At 37.2% G+C, this 17,919-nt stretch overlaps 1 protein-coding gene across 6 annotated transcripts in view; it reads left to right on the top strand.

Annotated features, from left to right (window-relative positions):
* Positions 1-17,919, top strand: part of FNBP1 (formin binding protein 1) — a 149,161-nt gene that overhangs the window by 85,864 nt on the left and 45,378 nt on the right. For all 6 annotated transcript variants that reach the window (XM_049896987.1, XM_049896990.1, XM_049896989.1 and 3 more), the window contains exons 5-6: positions 4,544-4,606; positions 5,039-5,143. In XM_049896987.1, the coding sequence (XP_049752944.1) occupies positions 4,544-4,606; positions 5,039-5,143 (168 nt within the window). The remainder of the gene's footprint in view (positions 1-4,543; positions 4,607-5,038; positions 5,144-17,919) is intronic.

The raw sequence follows: 17,919 nt of genomic DNA, 5'->3' as shown, positions 1-17,919 counted from the left end.
TAACTGTTGAAATAGCTTTTCCCTATGGCCCCTGGACACCCTAATTCAGAACTGAAGCCACTCTCAAAGTCCATCTTTCAGCCAAACATCAGACCAAAAAAAAAACCCAAACCAAACTCATTGCCTTCAAGTTGATTTTGACTCATAATGACCATATAGGACAGAGGAGACCTGTCTCATAGGGTTTCTAAGGAGCACCTGGTCGATTTAAACTGCCAGCCTTTTTGTTAGCGGCTGAACTCTTAACCACTACACCACCAGGGTTTCCTAAAGATTAGACAGGCCATAAAACAAACAAATAGGAGCACACGTGAGGAACGTGCTTCTTAGTTCAATCAAGTATATGAGACCATGTGAACAACACCTGCCCAAAAGCAAAACTAGGAAGGCAGGCAGGGACAGGAAAACTGGACGAATGGGCACAGGGTGAAAAGAGAAAGGGGGACAGTGCTGACACGTTGCGGGGATTGCAGCCAGTGTCACAAAACAATTTGTGTGTGAATTTTTGAATGACAAGCTAATTTGTGCTGTAAACTTTCACCTAGGGCATAATAATTTTTTTTTTTTTTAATAGCTTTTCCTTTTAAAAGAGGGGAGATAGAACTGGTTAAACATGAGTGCTGCTATTCAGATCATAAAGTACACAAACCCTTTAGGAAGTCTTTTGTTCCATCAGATTATTTCCTAAGGGATCATGCAGCACAGAAAGAAAGGGTTTTTTGTTTGTTTGTTAGTTTTTTGTGTGTATTGTAGCCTAATACATTTTGGAGGAACACATATCATGAAAGAAGGACGAGAAGGAAAAATCGCCATTACCTAGATTTTTTTCTTGAGTCACATGAAATTTTACCATCATAAGTGTGGTTTTCAGGTAACTCTTTTAATCTGGCAAGATTTGTGGCATGATGGGGGGAGTACGTGACTGAGGAGTCCTTCCTGGGAAAAAGTTCACCGATAAAGTCAAGGTACACAACATGCTTTAAAAATAAATTCATATTTATTAAACATTTAAATTAAGGAGTGGCAAGAGAATTTGCTGCATGGGTTTTCGATCAAAATCATCCCTAAAACCCACTTCTGTTGAGTTGATTCCAATTCATAGTGACCCTAAAGGGTCACTATGCCCCATAGGGTTTCCAAGGCTCTAAATCTTTATGGAAGCAGACTGCCACGTCTTTCTCTCACAAAGCAGCTGGTGGGTACAAACCACAGACCTTTTGGTGAGCAGCCGAGCGCTTTAACTCCTGTACCACCAGGGCTCCTTAAATCACTCATCCCTAGGACTTTCAAAATTTGCCTTTGGATGACTGTTGTTTTTAGGCTCTTTTTATAATAAGGCCTAGTCAACCTGCCCTGTAACTACGACATTCCGTGTGTACTCCTGTGTGGATTTCCTTTCTCCGCCCAGCACCGCCACAGGCTGTAAGGGAGTTTTCCTTTTGTTAAAACGTTAAAAGTTGCTGTCGAGATAAAATGTAAACTTAGAGCACAACTCTCTGATTTTGGTGCTGGCATTTTATTTCTTTTTGTCTGTCTTTGAATCTTAAAGTAAAACTTTGGGTAATGGTGGTATCTTCTCAGCAACACAGGATAGAACACTGTGGTCCTGTTTGGGAATGGAGATAGTTCTCTTGACAGTTAGGGAATGTCACATTTCTGAAGAGGACAAAGGATGTTTAGGACTCATTGTGCTTCACTGGAGGAGCCCTGGTGGTGCAGTGGTTAAGGTGCTTGCCTGCTAACCGAGAAAGGAAAGGTCGGTGGTTCAAACCTACCAGCTGCACTTCAGGAGAAAGATATGGTAAAGATTACAGCCTTGGAAACCCTATGGGACGGTTCTACTCTGTCCTATAGGGCCACTATGAGCCGGAATCGACGATGGGTTAATGTGCCTCACTGAAAGGATGCATTCCTTTGGGCTTCTCCCTAACCTGGTCTTCTGCCTCCCTCTTTCCCCTGAGAACCCCCCTCATGCCTTCCCTTTTATCTTTTTTAAAGCTGTATTTACAATTTTTAGTAAACCTGTTTGCATTTTGTATTTCCTCCAAGATTCAGAGTGTTTTCCTAACCCTGGCCTCAGCTCTACTTCTAATTTCTTCTGTAGCCTTGATCCTTTCTTGCTTTTTACTCTTAAGCGCAGATTCTATCTCTTTTCTGTTTTATACCTGTGTCCTTTATAAGAATTGAAAAATGAAGCCTCAGGCAGGCCCTCTTGGGTTCGTAGATATCAAATGGATAAAACTTGCTGCAAAGAGGTGTTTAAAACAGAGTGAAATGTGCCCTCAAAGGAGAGGCAAGAAAACATTCCCTTATAAAGGAATACTGTTCTTAAAAAAAAAAATCTGATTTTGTCTCCTCCCCTCCCCCCCACCCCGCCACCTTTCCCTCCACCTTCCACCCCAGTAATCAGCTATCACTGATGACTTAGCTAAATCCTAGGTTCTGGCTAGGTAAAATAAAAAGCTCTGAGATTGCACTTAAGGGACCTCTTCATCTCCGTTGTTCTTTTAGCTCCCCTTCTCCATAGCACACCCCACCACCAATGCTTGCCTTGTCAGGCAGTTGTCAGGCAGAAATCAGACAGCATCTTCCAATAGTAACTGGAGGAAGATCTTTTATTTAAAGGAACATTTACAATATTGTGGATGGGGCTCAGGGAAAGCAATAAGGGATGGTACAGTGCCCCAGGGCTGGTAAGACTCAAACGGCAAATGGTGGGGGGACATTATAGGGGCTTCATGATTAGCTGTATGACCAGAGCTGTGGCCTTTGGTTGAGAGTCAGTCATGGCATGTTAGCCACCGGATGCCACAGGTATAAATTCCTGCCCTCTGATATACTGGAGTCTCTCCATGACAACTAATCAGAACCAGAGGGCAAGGGGGCCCATTGTTAGGGGTCCATCCATGTGATCCCTGCAGGTCAGTCTCTCAAGACACCAAACGGTGTAGAATGAATATGGAAAACACACAGCACATCTGTGAATTGCCATGGACTAAGTCAGTGATGTCAGAGTAGAGTTGAAGGATATTAAAGGATTTAGGACACATTGGTGATTTCAGGTCACTGAAAAAAAAAAAAAAAGATAATTGTTTTCTTAATATTTCCTTGGTATCTTCATCTTTCATGGTGATCTTATCCAGTCTCATGGCTTTTACTACCTACTATATGATGATGACAAACTGTCTTTTCACACTGTCTCTCTCCTCCCCAAACTCAGGCTCATACATCCAACTACCTATTAGACTCTCCAATTGCGGGGTGGTGGGGGAGGTGTCTCGTAGATGTAGCATCCTTAACATATCTAAACCTAAGCATCTGATCTTTCTTCCTCAGACCCATTCCTCTCAGTTTTCTCTCTCCTTCTAAAGCTCAGGCAAACAGCCTTGGACACTGTGGGCATCTCGTGATCTCATAGCCCACATCTGATCCCATCCACCAGCAAATCCTGGTGGCTTTACTGATCAGAATACATCCAGAATATGACCCCTTCTCACTGCGTGGCCCAAGTCACTGTCATCTGCAAGGTTGTTACAACAGCCTCCTGCCTGGAATCCTCCTTCTACCACATGGCACTTTACTCGAAGTCCCCAGCTCATTTAGACAAAAAGCCTATACACAGTCCTACACAATTGCGCCCTTTCTTTTCTCACCTCATTTCCTGGTATTGTCCTTAATGTTCACCTTGGTCTAGCCCCAGTGGTGTCCTTGCTGTTCAACACCTGTTCATGCCTGCCTCAGGGCCTTTGCAGATAGCAGGGAGATGAATTTATCTTTAAGTTAAAAAAGATCTAAGTAATGAAAACATCCATCCACACAAAACTTTTATATACATATTTATAGTAAGAAACTAGAAATTCTACATATTAAATGTTCATCAGCTAATGAATGAATAAACAAAATGTGGTATAGATATACAATGGAATATTTAGCAATAAAAAGGAATGAAGTATTGATACATGCTACAACAGGTGAACCTTAAAACATTATGTTTAGTGAAAAGAAGCCAGCCACAAAAGACCACATGTTGTATGATCCTATTTATATGAAATGTCCAGAGTAGGCAAATCTATAGAGACAGGAAATAAATTAGTAGGAAGATAGGTGGGGGTTGGAGGATGAAAGCTAAAGCTTTTTGGTGTGATTAAGATCTTCTAAAACTGTGGTGCTGGTTGCATAGCTGTGAATATACTAAAAACCATTGAATTGTATACTTTTCATGGATAGATCGTATGATATATGAATTATATTTGAGTAAAGCTGTTTAAAAAAAGAACCCAATGGATTGCTGTTTTAATAAAGCACTCCTGTAGCTTTTACATGTTGGTGTATATAGAATTCAATATTATATCAAATTTTAAAGTGAACCTTGTAATAAGTATTTTTATATCCATTTTAATTTATTTTTTAACTCTTACATTTCTTTGGAGAGCTCATAGTAGATACTCAGTATTTAAACATTTAAGGGAGTAAAATTTTTTTCTTATCCATTAATATGAGAAAGAGAGAGTGCATAATCACAGGTATGTTTTCTTTCTTCCAGCATTTTCATGAAGGGCGTAAGGCACAGCAGCACATAGAGACTTGCTGGAAGCAACTTGAATCAGTAAGTAAAAAGCAAACAGTTTCAGAAATGTCTTTATGGAACTTTCTAACTTGAATTTAATTCAAGCTTGAATCAATCAGTAAATATAAAACAAAACAAAAAAAAACTGAAGAAATAAATGTCTTTATAGATTTTGTTTTGATTTCAATGTATTTAATTTTGTTTCAAAAGCCATGATCTAAAGTAAAATGTTTATGAGCCAGAAGAACTCACATATTTTTCTAAAAGACATATGCAAAGAACAAAGTTTGAGACTCTTTAGATGAAAATAAATGCAGATTTTTAAATAACTGCCTGAAATTATGACATATAGCAAATCAGTTCAGAGAAGAATGCTGGTTTTTTAATTTAAATAAAATTATATCTTCTCATGTGAATCTCATAGTTTTATAACTAATTACTTTCCTCACCACCATTTTCCCTGGCTTCTAGAGTAAAAGACGATTTGAGCGGGATTGCAAAGAGGCTGACCGAGCACAACAGTATTTTGAGAAAATGGATGCTGACATAAATGTTACAAAAGCAGATGTTGAAAAGGTAAGGTGAAAGTGAGTCTTTCTTTCATTTCTCTTAATGTTCGTCACATATCCTCCCAGACCGCCGGTCCCCAAGTTCTCCTTTCTGATGTAGCTGCAAAGAAAGGGCAGCTGATTTATGATCTTTTTCATTTTGTGTCAACAGTTATGGGAGCCAGAAGCTTCAGTCTTCTGGGGAGATTCATGGGGAATCTTCAGTGTTATCCATTTGGGGAGTTTATTTGTTTAGTCATTAGGGTGATGACATGGAGATTTAGACCATGACCATATCCTAGCCTAGGAGAGTAGTTTCTGGATGTTGTGGCTCTTCCTAATGGCATTTCAAAGAAAAAATCTACTTCTTGAAAGCTGGAGCAACTGTTCCTTGCCGTCTGGAACAGCTTCACTGCTCATAATGCTCTCCTTAAAAAGATAGAGTCTCACACTGCTTGCCCGCCTTCTAATGGATTCATTCAGGTTGATAACAGCTAGGCTGTAGTTGAAGGCTTGCGTTTTTAAGTCCTGTCAAAAGCTTTCCTCTAAATGGTCTTGTATTGCCAATTAGGGATATTATAAAGCTTGTACTGTATCTGCTTGTGGTTAAATACATGTTCTTTCCCTAGAAGCTGAATTTTCTTTTTTATAGAAGTCATCAATGCAGTGTAAATAAAATTAAGCTTTTAAGTAACTGTATTCATTCGTTACTGCCCAGGGCTATTTTGGCCTTCTCAGCCTCATGCTTTGACATGGGGAAAGCCCTGTGTTTTCATACATTTCTTTCACTTTTGCCAGATTTGTTGGAGATGTTCAGTTGGCAAATAGTGTGAATTAGTTATTTGCCTAGTTCTGCCAAAGCCCTTGCTTTAAGACTAAGTATATATTAGTATGCCTTCCTCTAAAATTGACTCGATGGCAGTGGGTTTGTTTTTTTTTTTTTTTTTCCTCTAAATTATCTGATATATTAAAATGTATATTCTCAGTATCAAATTTGATTTTGAGTGGAGATACTTAGCAAAAGATATATTAAGATATACTGATCTGCTGATAAAATTACCATAAATTCACCACAAGTTTCCATTACATAACCAGCACCCAATGTAGTTAAAATTTATTTAATTAAAATAAATTAGACTGCCATGAAAATTTTCAAAAAACAGTATATGTGCCCCAGAGATATACCTAGCACAAATGTATGCATTTTTTATCAAATATTATTCTTAGTGTAGAATTGTAGTGTTTTTTTATTCATTTAAAGATTGTGAAAAATACTTTTATGGCCTCTTATTATAAAAGCTCATTGTGGAAATATCTGAAAATACGAACAGTCCCTCTCTCCCTCAAAAAACCCCACAAAAGCCATCCAGCTATTTTAATGCCTTGGTATTTTAACTTTCAGAGCCTTTAAAAAAAAATATGTATATACTATAGATGTACAGTGTAAAGAATAACAAAAAGAACACCTGCTTATCCACATCCTGTCTTCAGAAACGGAATCTTAATGGTGCCTTTGAAGTCTCTCTCCTCATCCCCATCCCAGAAGTAACCTTTATCCTGAATTTGGTATTAGTAATCCCCTTTTGGAAACCCTAGTGGCGTTGTGGTTAAATGCTACGGCTGCTAACCAAGAGGTCGGCAGTTCAAATCCGCCAGACACTCCTTGGAAACTCTATGGGGCAGTTATACTCTGCCCTCTAGGGTCGCTGTGAGTTGGAATCAACTTGACGGCACTGGGTTTGGTTTGGTTTTTGGTTAATCTCCTTTTGGAAACCCTAGTGGTGTAGTGGTTAAGAGCTATGGCTGCTAATCAAAAGGTCCACAGTTCAAATTCACCAGGCACTCCTTGGAAACTCTATGGGCAGTTCTACTCTGTCCTCTAGGGTTGCTATGAGTTGGAATTGACTCGACGGCAGTAGGTTTGGTTTTTTGGTTTGATCTCTTTTCCGTTCTTTATAATTTTTTCACATATGTATCTCCAAAGACTATTTGGTAACCTTGCCTCTTTTTCTCCTTTATGTAGTTTATTTATATTTTTGTGACTTGATTTTTTTTTATTTAAGATTGTGTTTTAAAGTATAAAGCTTATTTACCTTTATATATTAATAGAGCCAAGTACCTTGCTAAACTGTATTTTTATTTCTATTTGGAATTTTCTGTAGAGTTTCATATCAGAATGTCACTCAACAACTCGATGGCAACAGGTTTGGGTTTTTTTTTTTTTTTTTTTGGTTTTTGGGGGTGGATTTCTCTTTTATCTTCCTTTTTATTCATTGTGTTTGTTGAATCCAAAATTTGGTGTTCTATCTCTTGCCTACCTCCAATTCTCTCCATTATTTCCTTCTGGAACTTTGATTATAAGAGATAAGTTAGAATTTCTTACTCTGTATGCTTCATGTCCATTAATGTTTATTTCCCATCTCTTTGCCTTTTTCTGCTGTGTCCTTTGTAGTTGTTTTAGATCTTATTTCCATCTCACTAATTCACTCTTCAGCTATGTCTAATCTGTGGTTTAACCTACCCACTGAATTTCTGATTTCTGTTGTTACATTTTCATTTCTAGAAGTTCACTTTAGTTCTTTTTCAAATCTGTGCATTTTGTTATTTTCTCGTTACCTTATCACACTTTTGTACCATATTTTACTTTTAACGTATTAAAAATACTGATTCTTATTCCATTTGATTAATTTCAGTACCTGCAATCTTTGTGGGACTGATTTCTTAGTTTGTTGTTTCTGCCGACTTATTCATGGTGACTTGTGTATTTTTGTGATACAAACATTTCTGCTATAGTGGTATAAGTGCATTGCTGAGAAAACATGTTTTACAAAAATACTACTAAAAATAACAAACAGGGCTTTTGGGATAGATGGGCTTAGGAACAGATCACTCAAAGCCTACAGAAGTTTGTAAACAGAGCACCAACAAAAGAACAACAATCTCTGTAAAACCACGAGCACAGTTAAACCTCTCCTAGCATTTGCACGGAGCATCACAATCAGTCCTTGCCATTCCTCCTTAGAGATGTAGGCTTTTGAGCGCATTCACTTCTAATAGAGACTGCTTTCATCAGAACTAAAAATCTAATCCAGGATACAGTTTTCTGCGCTTATCCATTGTTTTAACACAGGAGGAAATATCTTCCCAGTTTTTGCATTTGTACCCAGATAACCCAACTTAATGGAGCTTGTAGCAGTTCTTGAAGCCACTAAACCTTACCCACTACTTCCAGTTCTCTGGGTTTTTGGCTTTTTCTTCAGATCTTCATGAAACTGCTAAGGGTTGCTCTTAATTGTGAGAAAGCTCACCCTTGATTGCTTCCAAACATTAACATGATATAAAAACTTGTATATAGACCAGCAAGACTTCTATGTCATATGAACATTATTCTCCTATTTTGCAGTCACATAAAAATGCATAAATCACAGCAAAAAAACAAGTTGAAATATAGAGCAGACTGTGTATGATTATGAATGATTGGAATTTTATCTGTGGTGATTCTTCGAGGCCTAGGTTTGAAGTGGGCTATCTAGGAAGCAGGCATTGCCTAGGGCAGTACAAAGCTAGGACTGGATTTGTAGGCCATACCTACTTGTATGAGTTCTGACATAAGCTGTGCTTGAAGGTAAATTTTTGGCTTAAAATTTTCCAGGATGACTTTTTTCTTTGTTTTCATCCCTCAGGTCAGATTCAAGGCAGATAAGTTATCAGAAGGGCAATTGCTGGATGTGGGACTTTTGATAGTGCTGCCAAATTGGAGGAAACCCTGGTGGCACAGTAGTTAAGAGCTAGGGCTGCTAACCAAAAAGGTCAGCAGTTTGGATCCACTAGGTGCTCCTTGGAAACTCTCTGGCGATTCTCCTCTGTCCTATAGGGTCGTTATGAGTTGGAGTAGACTTGACAACAGTGGGTTTGGTTTTTTTTTTGGTTTTGGCCAAAATGAATTGCTATCCTAATTATTTGAATAGTTTGAAAAGATGCACTGTCTTTTCTTAGGCTGAGGGCACCATTATTTTTATGAAAGTACTCCTTACCTCCTCATGATAGATTTGCTAAATTACCCAATTTTGGCATCTTAGACATTGAAGATGACAGAACAGTGTCTAAACATTGAAATTCTTAAGTTATTTTGCTTTTGAGTATGACTTGAAACACTATAATTTCCCAAAACAAACAGTAGTTTGACTGTTACATTAGTTTTTCACTTTATTACCTGTGAAGCCTTGTTTGTATCAAGCTAAAAATATGCTACTGAATATTAGTCTTTCATTTCTAATCATTATTTAATGTAATTTCCCGTTTTGACTTCTGACAGTCTTTCTAAACTATTTAAGATCTGGGTGCCAACCTGATTTTTCTTATTTTCATTTTGAAAGGTTAAATGACCTACATATGTATTGAAACACTCTTAATAAGCACTGTGTTCAGGTTGCCTAAATCTATCCAAGCCCACTGAAAAACATCAGTAGACTTTTGCTTTGTATTAGCTGCCGGAGTATGGCCAAATGTTTAGTAATTCGCTTACAAAACCTGTTGCTGTCCAGTCGATCTCAACTCATAGTGACCCTATAGGACAGCGTAGAACTGCCTCATAGGGTTTCCAAGGAGCGGCTGGTGGATTCGAACTGTGGACTTTTTGGTTAGCAGCTGAGCTCTTAACACCGCGCCACCAGGGCTCCAATTCACTCACAAAAGGGTATGTATCGTCCTTCTTGTGGTTAGCTGCTGTTGAGTCAGCCCACAACTCATGACAATCCAATGCTCAATGGAACACAATGCTGCCTAGTCCTGCGACATCCCCTTGATCGGTTGCAGATTGTACCACTGTGATCCATAGGGTTTTCACTGGCTGATTTTTGGAAGTAGATCTCCAGGCCTTTCTTCCTAGTGTATCTTTTTCTGGCAGTTCTGCTGAAACCTGTTCAGTGTCATAGCGGCACACAAGCCTGCAGTGACAGACAGGTGGTGACTGCACGTGAAGTGTATTAGCAGGGACTTGAACCCAGGTCTCTCATATGGAAGGTGAGAGTTCTACCTGAACTACCAGTACCTCATAGAAAATCTTCACCTACCCCAATAAACCCTTTTGGGATGACTTTAAATGATATGTGGGTAATCATTTATTGTAAAATTTTCACTGTTGCTATTAAAATATTGGTGTGCAATTGGAAAAGGCCTAGACTGCCAGAATATGAGAGTTTCTAGGTCACATGCTTTTAAGGATCACACTTAGGAGTACAGAGAACCAGACCTCCCTGCTGGCTCTCTCAGAAGCCTAGCACCGTCAGAGTTGACATGGCACCAAAGAACCACTGTCACCTTGAGCAACTAAACTATTTTTTTCTTTTGTGAGTTTGAAGTGTAATGTGTATTTACTGGAGAAATGGACAGGAGACTGTATTTTTTAGCAGATTCAACATTTCTAAGTAACCATTAATTTATTTTATAAAAATGTTTCTAACAACAGCTTTATATCCAATTAAATTCTGAATTTGTCTACTTCTGTTTTTACCTGACTCCTAAATTTTTTTTTTTAATGAAGTGAATTCTAATGAGAGCAAGACCTCATAGTTTTATTCTCATTTGTAAAAATGTTTTAACTTACAGAATTCCTAAGTTGTGAGGTGTTCACATTGGCTCATTCATTCCCTTATTCACTAATTCATAGAGTATCTGCTGGCAAGGTGTGTGGGTAGCACAGATACCAAAATATAATAAAGTAATCCTTGACTTTAAGGAACTTGCCTTTTGTTTTCTTCCTAATACATGGTTTAATGTATTATGGATTTTCCCGTTTGTTCCCTAAACAACTCTTAAATGGCATTTTGGTGACAAAGACTTCAAAAGTGCAGTTTATCTGTCACTCAGCTTTGGAATGATAACATGCTAGACTAACTTGGATGAAAAATGAAAGGCAGTACCTAATCTTTGTGTTCTGATAGTGCTGCTGTTGGTTAGCCTGGTGTTGGGATGAAAAAAGAAAAGGTTATCAAAATGAATGGAATGTGAACTAATATTTCTGAACAGAGAGAGCAGTGTTTTCTAAATGCATGCATTAAACTGAGTTCATCCATCTCAGGCAATGAATAATTCCCTTTCTCTAATTCACCCTTGCCTTGTGACTGTTGGCTCTTACATAATTTCTAAATGCAAAATAGGATATTGTTTAACAGAAACTACAGTTAGTGGTTACAAATAGCTGTAGAAATTGTTAATAAGTTCAAGTTAGCTTTATAAACTCCAGTATCAATTTCTCCCAGGCCTCATTTCATTTAACTTATTTGGTTCTTTTACTCCTAGGGACTCAATTTTGTGGGCAGTTGTTTGACAGAAAACAGTTAACGTGGCTTCTTCATTCAAATTCATTGCAATTCTGAGGGGTGACCAGCCAATCAGTGCTGAGTTTACCACGTAATGTGAGAAGTTTCCTTATTTCTGGCTTAATCATAAGTTTTATTATATAACATGATTTGAGGGAATGTTAAAAAGGTAATTTAAAATTCTAACCATTGGCACTTAGAACATTGTATTCCCTTCTTAGGGAGTTTGTGTACCATTTTTGTGTGAAATTATGACTTCTAAAAGTATTTGGCTTTGAACATTATTAGCTTATAACTGTACATAGATGTTCCTATTGTGAAGTAGAATAGGAAACCCTGAATCATTTCTGAATTAAGGTTGAATTCTAAGAAGTGTGTGATAAAAGATGAAGTGTCATGTTTTATAACTACGGTAAAATGTACATGTACTCTTTTATATGTATTTATGTATTATACATAAATAAATATACATAATTAAATATTTTAAAGAGAAACATAAAATTATAGTAAAGAATCCATGCCAAAAAATGAAGGAATTTAAATAGTTATCAGTTTGATAATTACATCAAGAAAACAAATGAAATTTAGTAGTTTAGAAAGTTTTGTTCAGTTGGAATCAATGTTGCTGGGTCCATAAAGTGCAAGCAGGGTTGGTTCTTGTCTAACTGAAGCCAGCTGAGTAGCGGACTGTTAGATTTTTTTACCATTTGGGGAAACAGTCTCTAGCAAGATGACTACTTTCATTACTGTATGTATAAGGAATTGTACTATTTTAAATTTTTTGTTTGCTCTTGCTGTAACCACTAGGCTGACATCTTTATTGAACATGTTAATATCTTTAGTGTTTCTTCCAAATTTCTGTTTCATATAAAATGTCTGACTAGTTATCTGAAGGAATTGTTCACCGTAACAATTTAGAAAACAATTTTTTTTTTAAAGAGGAAGTGGTTAGTTTGAATGCAGGAAATTAAATTTGCAACTCAGCTTGATTTTTCAGTTTTAAATACTTTTTATTTAAAACAAGAGGAAAATACATAGAATGAAATAGTGAATATAAAAACTGGACATTGTTTTTAAGTGGATCAATGTTCAAATCAAAGACTCTAGAAAAGACGCTTATTTTATTCTCTTGTTTCTATCTGTAAGCAGTCATGTCTGTGGGGTTTACATCTTGTTTACTTTGCCTCTGAGTGCGACTATGTTAAATGAACATCCTGTATGTAGGTGGTTTCAGTTCTTAATATTTGTCCTGAGCAGTAATGGATATGATTTCTTCCTTAATGTTTCACATGGGAAATTAAATTTAGTGGAAATTTTCTGCAGTTATTAGGTGTGTAGTAAATGTATTTATATTTGGAAACAGGATATAACATTGACCTGTATTATAAATGGATATTACTAGGATGAGATGGGGTGAGAAGAGAAAGCTTGACACCCAGCTTTAGTTGTGCCATTAAAAATAAATTTGTGATGGGAATGTTGAAACATAAAATTATACATTATGGTTAAATTTTTCACATAAAAATACTCTTAAATTTGTATTCAACTTCAAGTTTTAGCTCATTTTCTAGTAGTTGCTACTATCTCTATATTGTTACCCCTTAATTTTCACTAATTTGTTTTTAAAGTAAATAATTTTTGTACCTAAAAATGGAGTTTGGCTTAATAAACATTTAAAAAGAAGTAGGAAAGGCAAGGTGTCAAAATCTCAATCATATTTAGTGTTAGAAATGTTGGGGGTGCTAACAAAAGTAAATTAAAGGCCAAATATTTTTTTAAAATCTTTTCAATGAAATATTTCTAGTATGCATTGTTTTATTTACATTAAAGTGGTGACATGAGAATGTTTTTTTAGTTTTGCTTTAATACTCCTAGCAGCATAATCATTAACAAACCTGTAAGTTCATGTACAAAATAGCACTAGAGCAGATTAGAATGACAGATCATCCCATCCTAGATCTGAAGATAAAAAAGAATTTCCTAGACATGTCATATTTTATTTATTTATTTGTTTGTGTGTAGCTTCAAACACTTAGCACTTACTATATGCCCTGCACTGTTTTAAGGGCTCTCATGTGGTAACTCACTTAATATTTTAATTTCCGCGCATAGTAAGTGGTCTAGCTTGGCTAAGAACGTTTTCTTAATCTTGATATCAGATAGAAATGGGTTGAAATCTTATTTCTGCCACTTACTCATGGTATGACATGAGGCAGTTTATTTCATCTCTAAGCCTACTTACTAATCTGTAAAATATGGATAATACCATATAGCCCAGAGGGTGGTTGTGAAGATTCAGTGGACGTGCTGTATGTAAAATGTTGGCCTATTTTTGGATTGTAGTTAATTGGTTAACACTACTATTATTGCCATCTATATTTTGCATGTTTGTGTCCTTCTTGTATTACTTCTGGTTCCTTCCTCTCCGGTCTTCCCATCTAACTGACTTTAATCAATCCAGTATTCTTTGAACATTGTAAGCATTCTAGGCATCTAGTCCTATTCATTAAGAATATTTACTGATAAAAAGCTAGAAATAGAAATACCATACAATCCAGCAATCCCACTTCTAGGAATATATCCCAGAGAAATAAGAGCTGTCACTTGAATAGACATATGCACACCCATGTTCACTGCAGTACTATTCACAAAAGCAAAAAGATGGAACCAACCTAAGTGTCCATCACCAGATGAATGGATAAACAAATTATGGTACATACACACAATGGAATACTACACAACGATAAAGAACAATGACGAATCCATGAAATATCTCAACATGAATCTGGAGAGCATTATGCTGAGTGAAATAAGTCAATCACAAAAGAACAAATATTGTACGAGACCACTATTACAGAAATTCAAGAAAAGGTTTACACACAGAAAAAAAATTCTTTGATGGTTACAAAGATGGGGAGGAGAAATCACTAACTAGATTGTAGACAAGTGTCAACTTTGGTGAAGGGAAAGATAACACATAATATAGGGGAAGTCAACACACCTTGACCAAGGCAAAGTCATGGAAGTTTCCTAGACACACCCAAACACCTTGAGGTACCGAATTGCTGGGGCTGATGGCTGGGGACCATAGTCTAGAGGGATATCTAGGTCAACTGGCATAACATAGCTCATAAAGAAAGTATTCTATATCCTATTTTGGTGAGTAGTATCTGGGGTCTTAAAAGCTTACAAGCAGCTGTGTAAAATATATCTATTGGTCCCATCTAGTCCAGAGCAAAGCCGAATGAAGAAAACCAAAGACACAAGGAAAGTATTAGCCCAGAGGATTAAGAGACCACATGAACCACAGCATCCACCAGCCTGAGCCCAGAAAAATTAGATGGTGCCTTGTTACCACCACTGACCACTCTGACAGGGATCACAATAGAGAGTCCCGGACAGAGTCGAAGAAAAATGTAGAAAAAAGTTCAAGTTCACACACACACCCAAAAAAAAGATTCACATGATAAAAGAGCAGACTTAAACTGGTCTGACAGAGACTAGAGGAACCCTGGAGACTGTGACTCCCAGGCATGCTACAAACTCAGAACTGAAGCTGTTCCCAAAGCCCACTTTTCAGACAAAGATTAGACAAGGCTACAAAACAAACAACAACACACTTGAAGAACATGCTTCTTAGTGAAATATACAAGACGATATGGGCAACTTCTGCCCAGTAGCAAAATGAGAAGGCAGGAAGGAACAGGAAAACTGGACAAATGGACATGAGGAACCTGAGGTAGAAAGGGGGAGAGTACTGTCACCTTGTGGGAATTGCAAGCAAAGTCACAAAACAATATGTGTATAAATTTTTGAACGAGAAACTAGAGCTGTAAAGTTTCACCTAAAGCACAATAAAATAAAATAAATTTATTGAACAAAATTCATGCATAGCACCAGTAGAGTTATAATAGACACCTTTCTTGAAGGCCCCTGTTAGAAAATGATGTGATTGAGTGACAGAGAAAGGCTGCATCAGTTGGAGAGTAAGATAGAGTATCATATGCAGCATGCCAAATTGTGTGAAGATAATCAGAGCAGTAGCAGTTTAAAAGTGATTAATAAGGTATGTCATATACGATATCACCGAGTCCTATGATCAGCAAATAGAAGGAACTCAAAAGCTTTTCCTGAACTCTGCATCTGAAAAAGGTCCGTGTGGATTAAAGGTTGTTGGGAAAGGCCTCAAAGAGAAATTGGGACTTTGCTATGAAGGATTGGTAGAAACTGAAAAGAAGGAGCAGAGAGGGAGAGGAACTGAGGTGGGGAGAACTTCATCCAGGGCACTGAGGGAAACATGTTGATGATGTTGACCAGCTTGACTGGACAGGGGACTGATAGGATCTAGCTGGAGAGGTGAAATGGGAACAGATTATAAAGGATATTAAATGCCAAATGTCAGAATGAATGTGATCCTCATGAAATGCTGTTGTTGTGTGCCATAGAGTCGATTCCAACTCATAGTGACTTTGTAGGACCCGAGTAGAACTGCCCCGTAGGGTTTCTTAGGCTATAATCTTTACAGATGCAGATTACCAGATGTTTTCTCCTATAGAGCTGCTGGTGGGTTTGAACTGCCGACCTTTCAGTTAGCAGCCAAACACTTAGCCATGGTACCCACTACTCAAAAAACTTACCTACTTATCAAAAAAACTTACACTGGAAAACTGTTTTACATTTTCCAAAGGGTTTTTAATCCCCTCCATAACTCTTTAATCCCTTTATAGATAAAAAGGGTGAAGCTATGAAATTACTATTACCATAACCATTAGCCTAAAGTGGCCCTACTAGATATGGTACCTCCAAGACTGAAGCACCTTTCTAGGCTTCAAGTTCAGTGTTCTTGCCAGTGTACTATATGGCTTTACTACTACATTGTATTAAATAAGCTCCTCATTGTTAGCCACTGATCTTGCCTGTAGATCTAGGCAGGAAATAGACAGGAGTGAAACTGGTGGATTGAGGTAAGGTGACAAATAGCAACTGGCATGAGGCCTCAGTGTCAGGGACCCAATAAGGAGAGGTGGAGACTATAGTAGACTAGGGAGCACAGGCCCAATCTAAAGGGGCAACCATTATTCGCCATCCATCTACATAGCTATTGGCATGTGACAGTGCAGGCTAGTAATCAAGTAATGTCATTACTTGTTGCATATCACTCCTTTCTGGATTAAATTTTCTTCTTCCTGCCTGACAGGTTGTTTTTTCCCATGAAGATCTGTTAGTAGTAAATCTTCTGTATTTGTCTGAAATTTTGTCCTCACTCTATTGTAATAGTTTAGCTAGGTATATAATTCTAGGCTGACAACAATTTTCTCTAAACATTTCAAAAATATCATTCCATTGTCTTCCATTGTCAGTTGTTCCTCTTGGAAAGTTGACTGTATATTTAATTGCATTCCTTTATAGATGTTACCTTCCCTGTTTTTAAGATCTCATCTTGACTTTGTTGTTCTATGGCACACTATGATGTTTCAAAGTAAGCTTTTTTTTTTTAATTTACTTTGCTTTATGTTTCTTGTGATTATTAAACATAAGGATTTGTGTGTTTCATAAATGTAGGAAAATTCTCAGCGTTAACTCTTCAAATATTGCTTGTCTTTCATTCTCTCAAATTGATGACTGTGGGACTCCTATTACAAAAAAAAAAGGGACTCCTATTAGATGTGTGCAAAACTTGTCATTCTTTTCCCTATGTTTCTTCTTTTTTATACATTCTATATCTTTGTGTATTACATTTTGTGTAATTTTTCTCAGCTATTTCATGAATTCTCTTCAGTTATTCTAATTTGCTTTTTAACTTTTCTGTTGAGTTTTTGGAGCCCTGGTGGCACAGTAGTTAAGAGCTCAGCTACTAACCAAAAGGTCTGCAGTTTGAATCCACCAGCCATTCCTTGGAAACCCGATGGGGCAGTTCTACTCTGTCCTGTGCAGTCACTGTGAGTCGGAATCGACTCAACGGCAACGGGTTTTGGTTACTGAGTTTTTAAATTTCAATGACTGCCTTTTTTATTTCTGGAAGTTCTGTTTGGTTCTTTATCAGATCTTTCTGCTCTTTATAATGTCTTATTATTATCTTGTGACTTTCTATTGCTTCTTTTATCTCTTGAATAATTTTAAGTGCTTTTATCTTACATTTTCTTGCAAATTGTTAGTTCAGCTTCTTGTGGTGATAATTTTTCTAGTATGTCTCTTTCTGTTGTGTCTCATGGTGGTTTATTTCCTTGTGCATTTTATGATTATCATTATCATTTTTTGTGTGAGCTCATCTTCAACAGGGATTTTTTTTTTTTCTCTAGGAATCCCATGTAAGCAGACTTTTGGGAGTGTTTCCCAGCAAGATATTTTATTTGTTTCTGCCAGACAGCCTGGGACCAAGTTTTTTTGTTGTTGTTGTTAATTTCTTAGTTTGGGCATTCCTATACCATGTGTATAGTATGGCACTGGCTTAAGGTTTTGTTTCTCAGAGGAGACTCTTCAACCA

Source organism: Elephas maximus, chromosome 9 (genome assembly GCF_024166365.1).
Source record: "Elephas maximus indicus isolate mEleMax1 chromosome 9, mEleMax1 primary haplotype, whole genome shotgun sequence".
Taxonomy (NCBI): Eukaryota; Metazoa; Chordata; class Mammalia; order Proboscidea; family Elephantidae; genus Elephas; species Elephas maximus.
The sequence above is the reverse complement of the archived record's forward strand: the minus strand, read 5'-3'. Positions and strand labels throughout refer to the sequence as shown.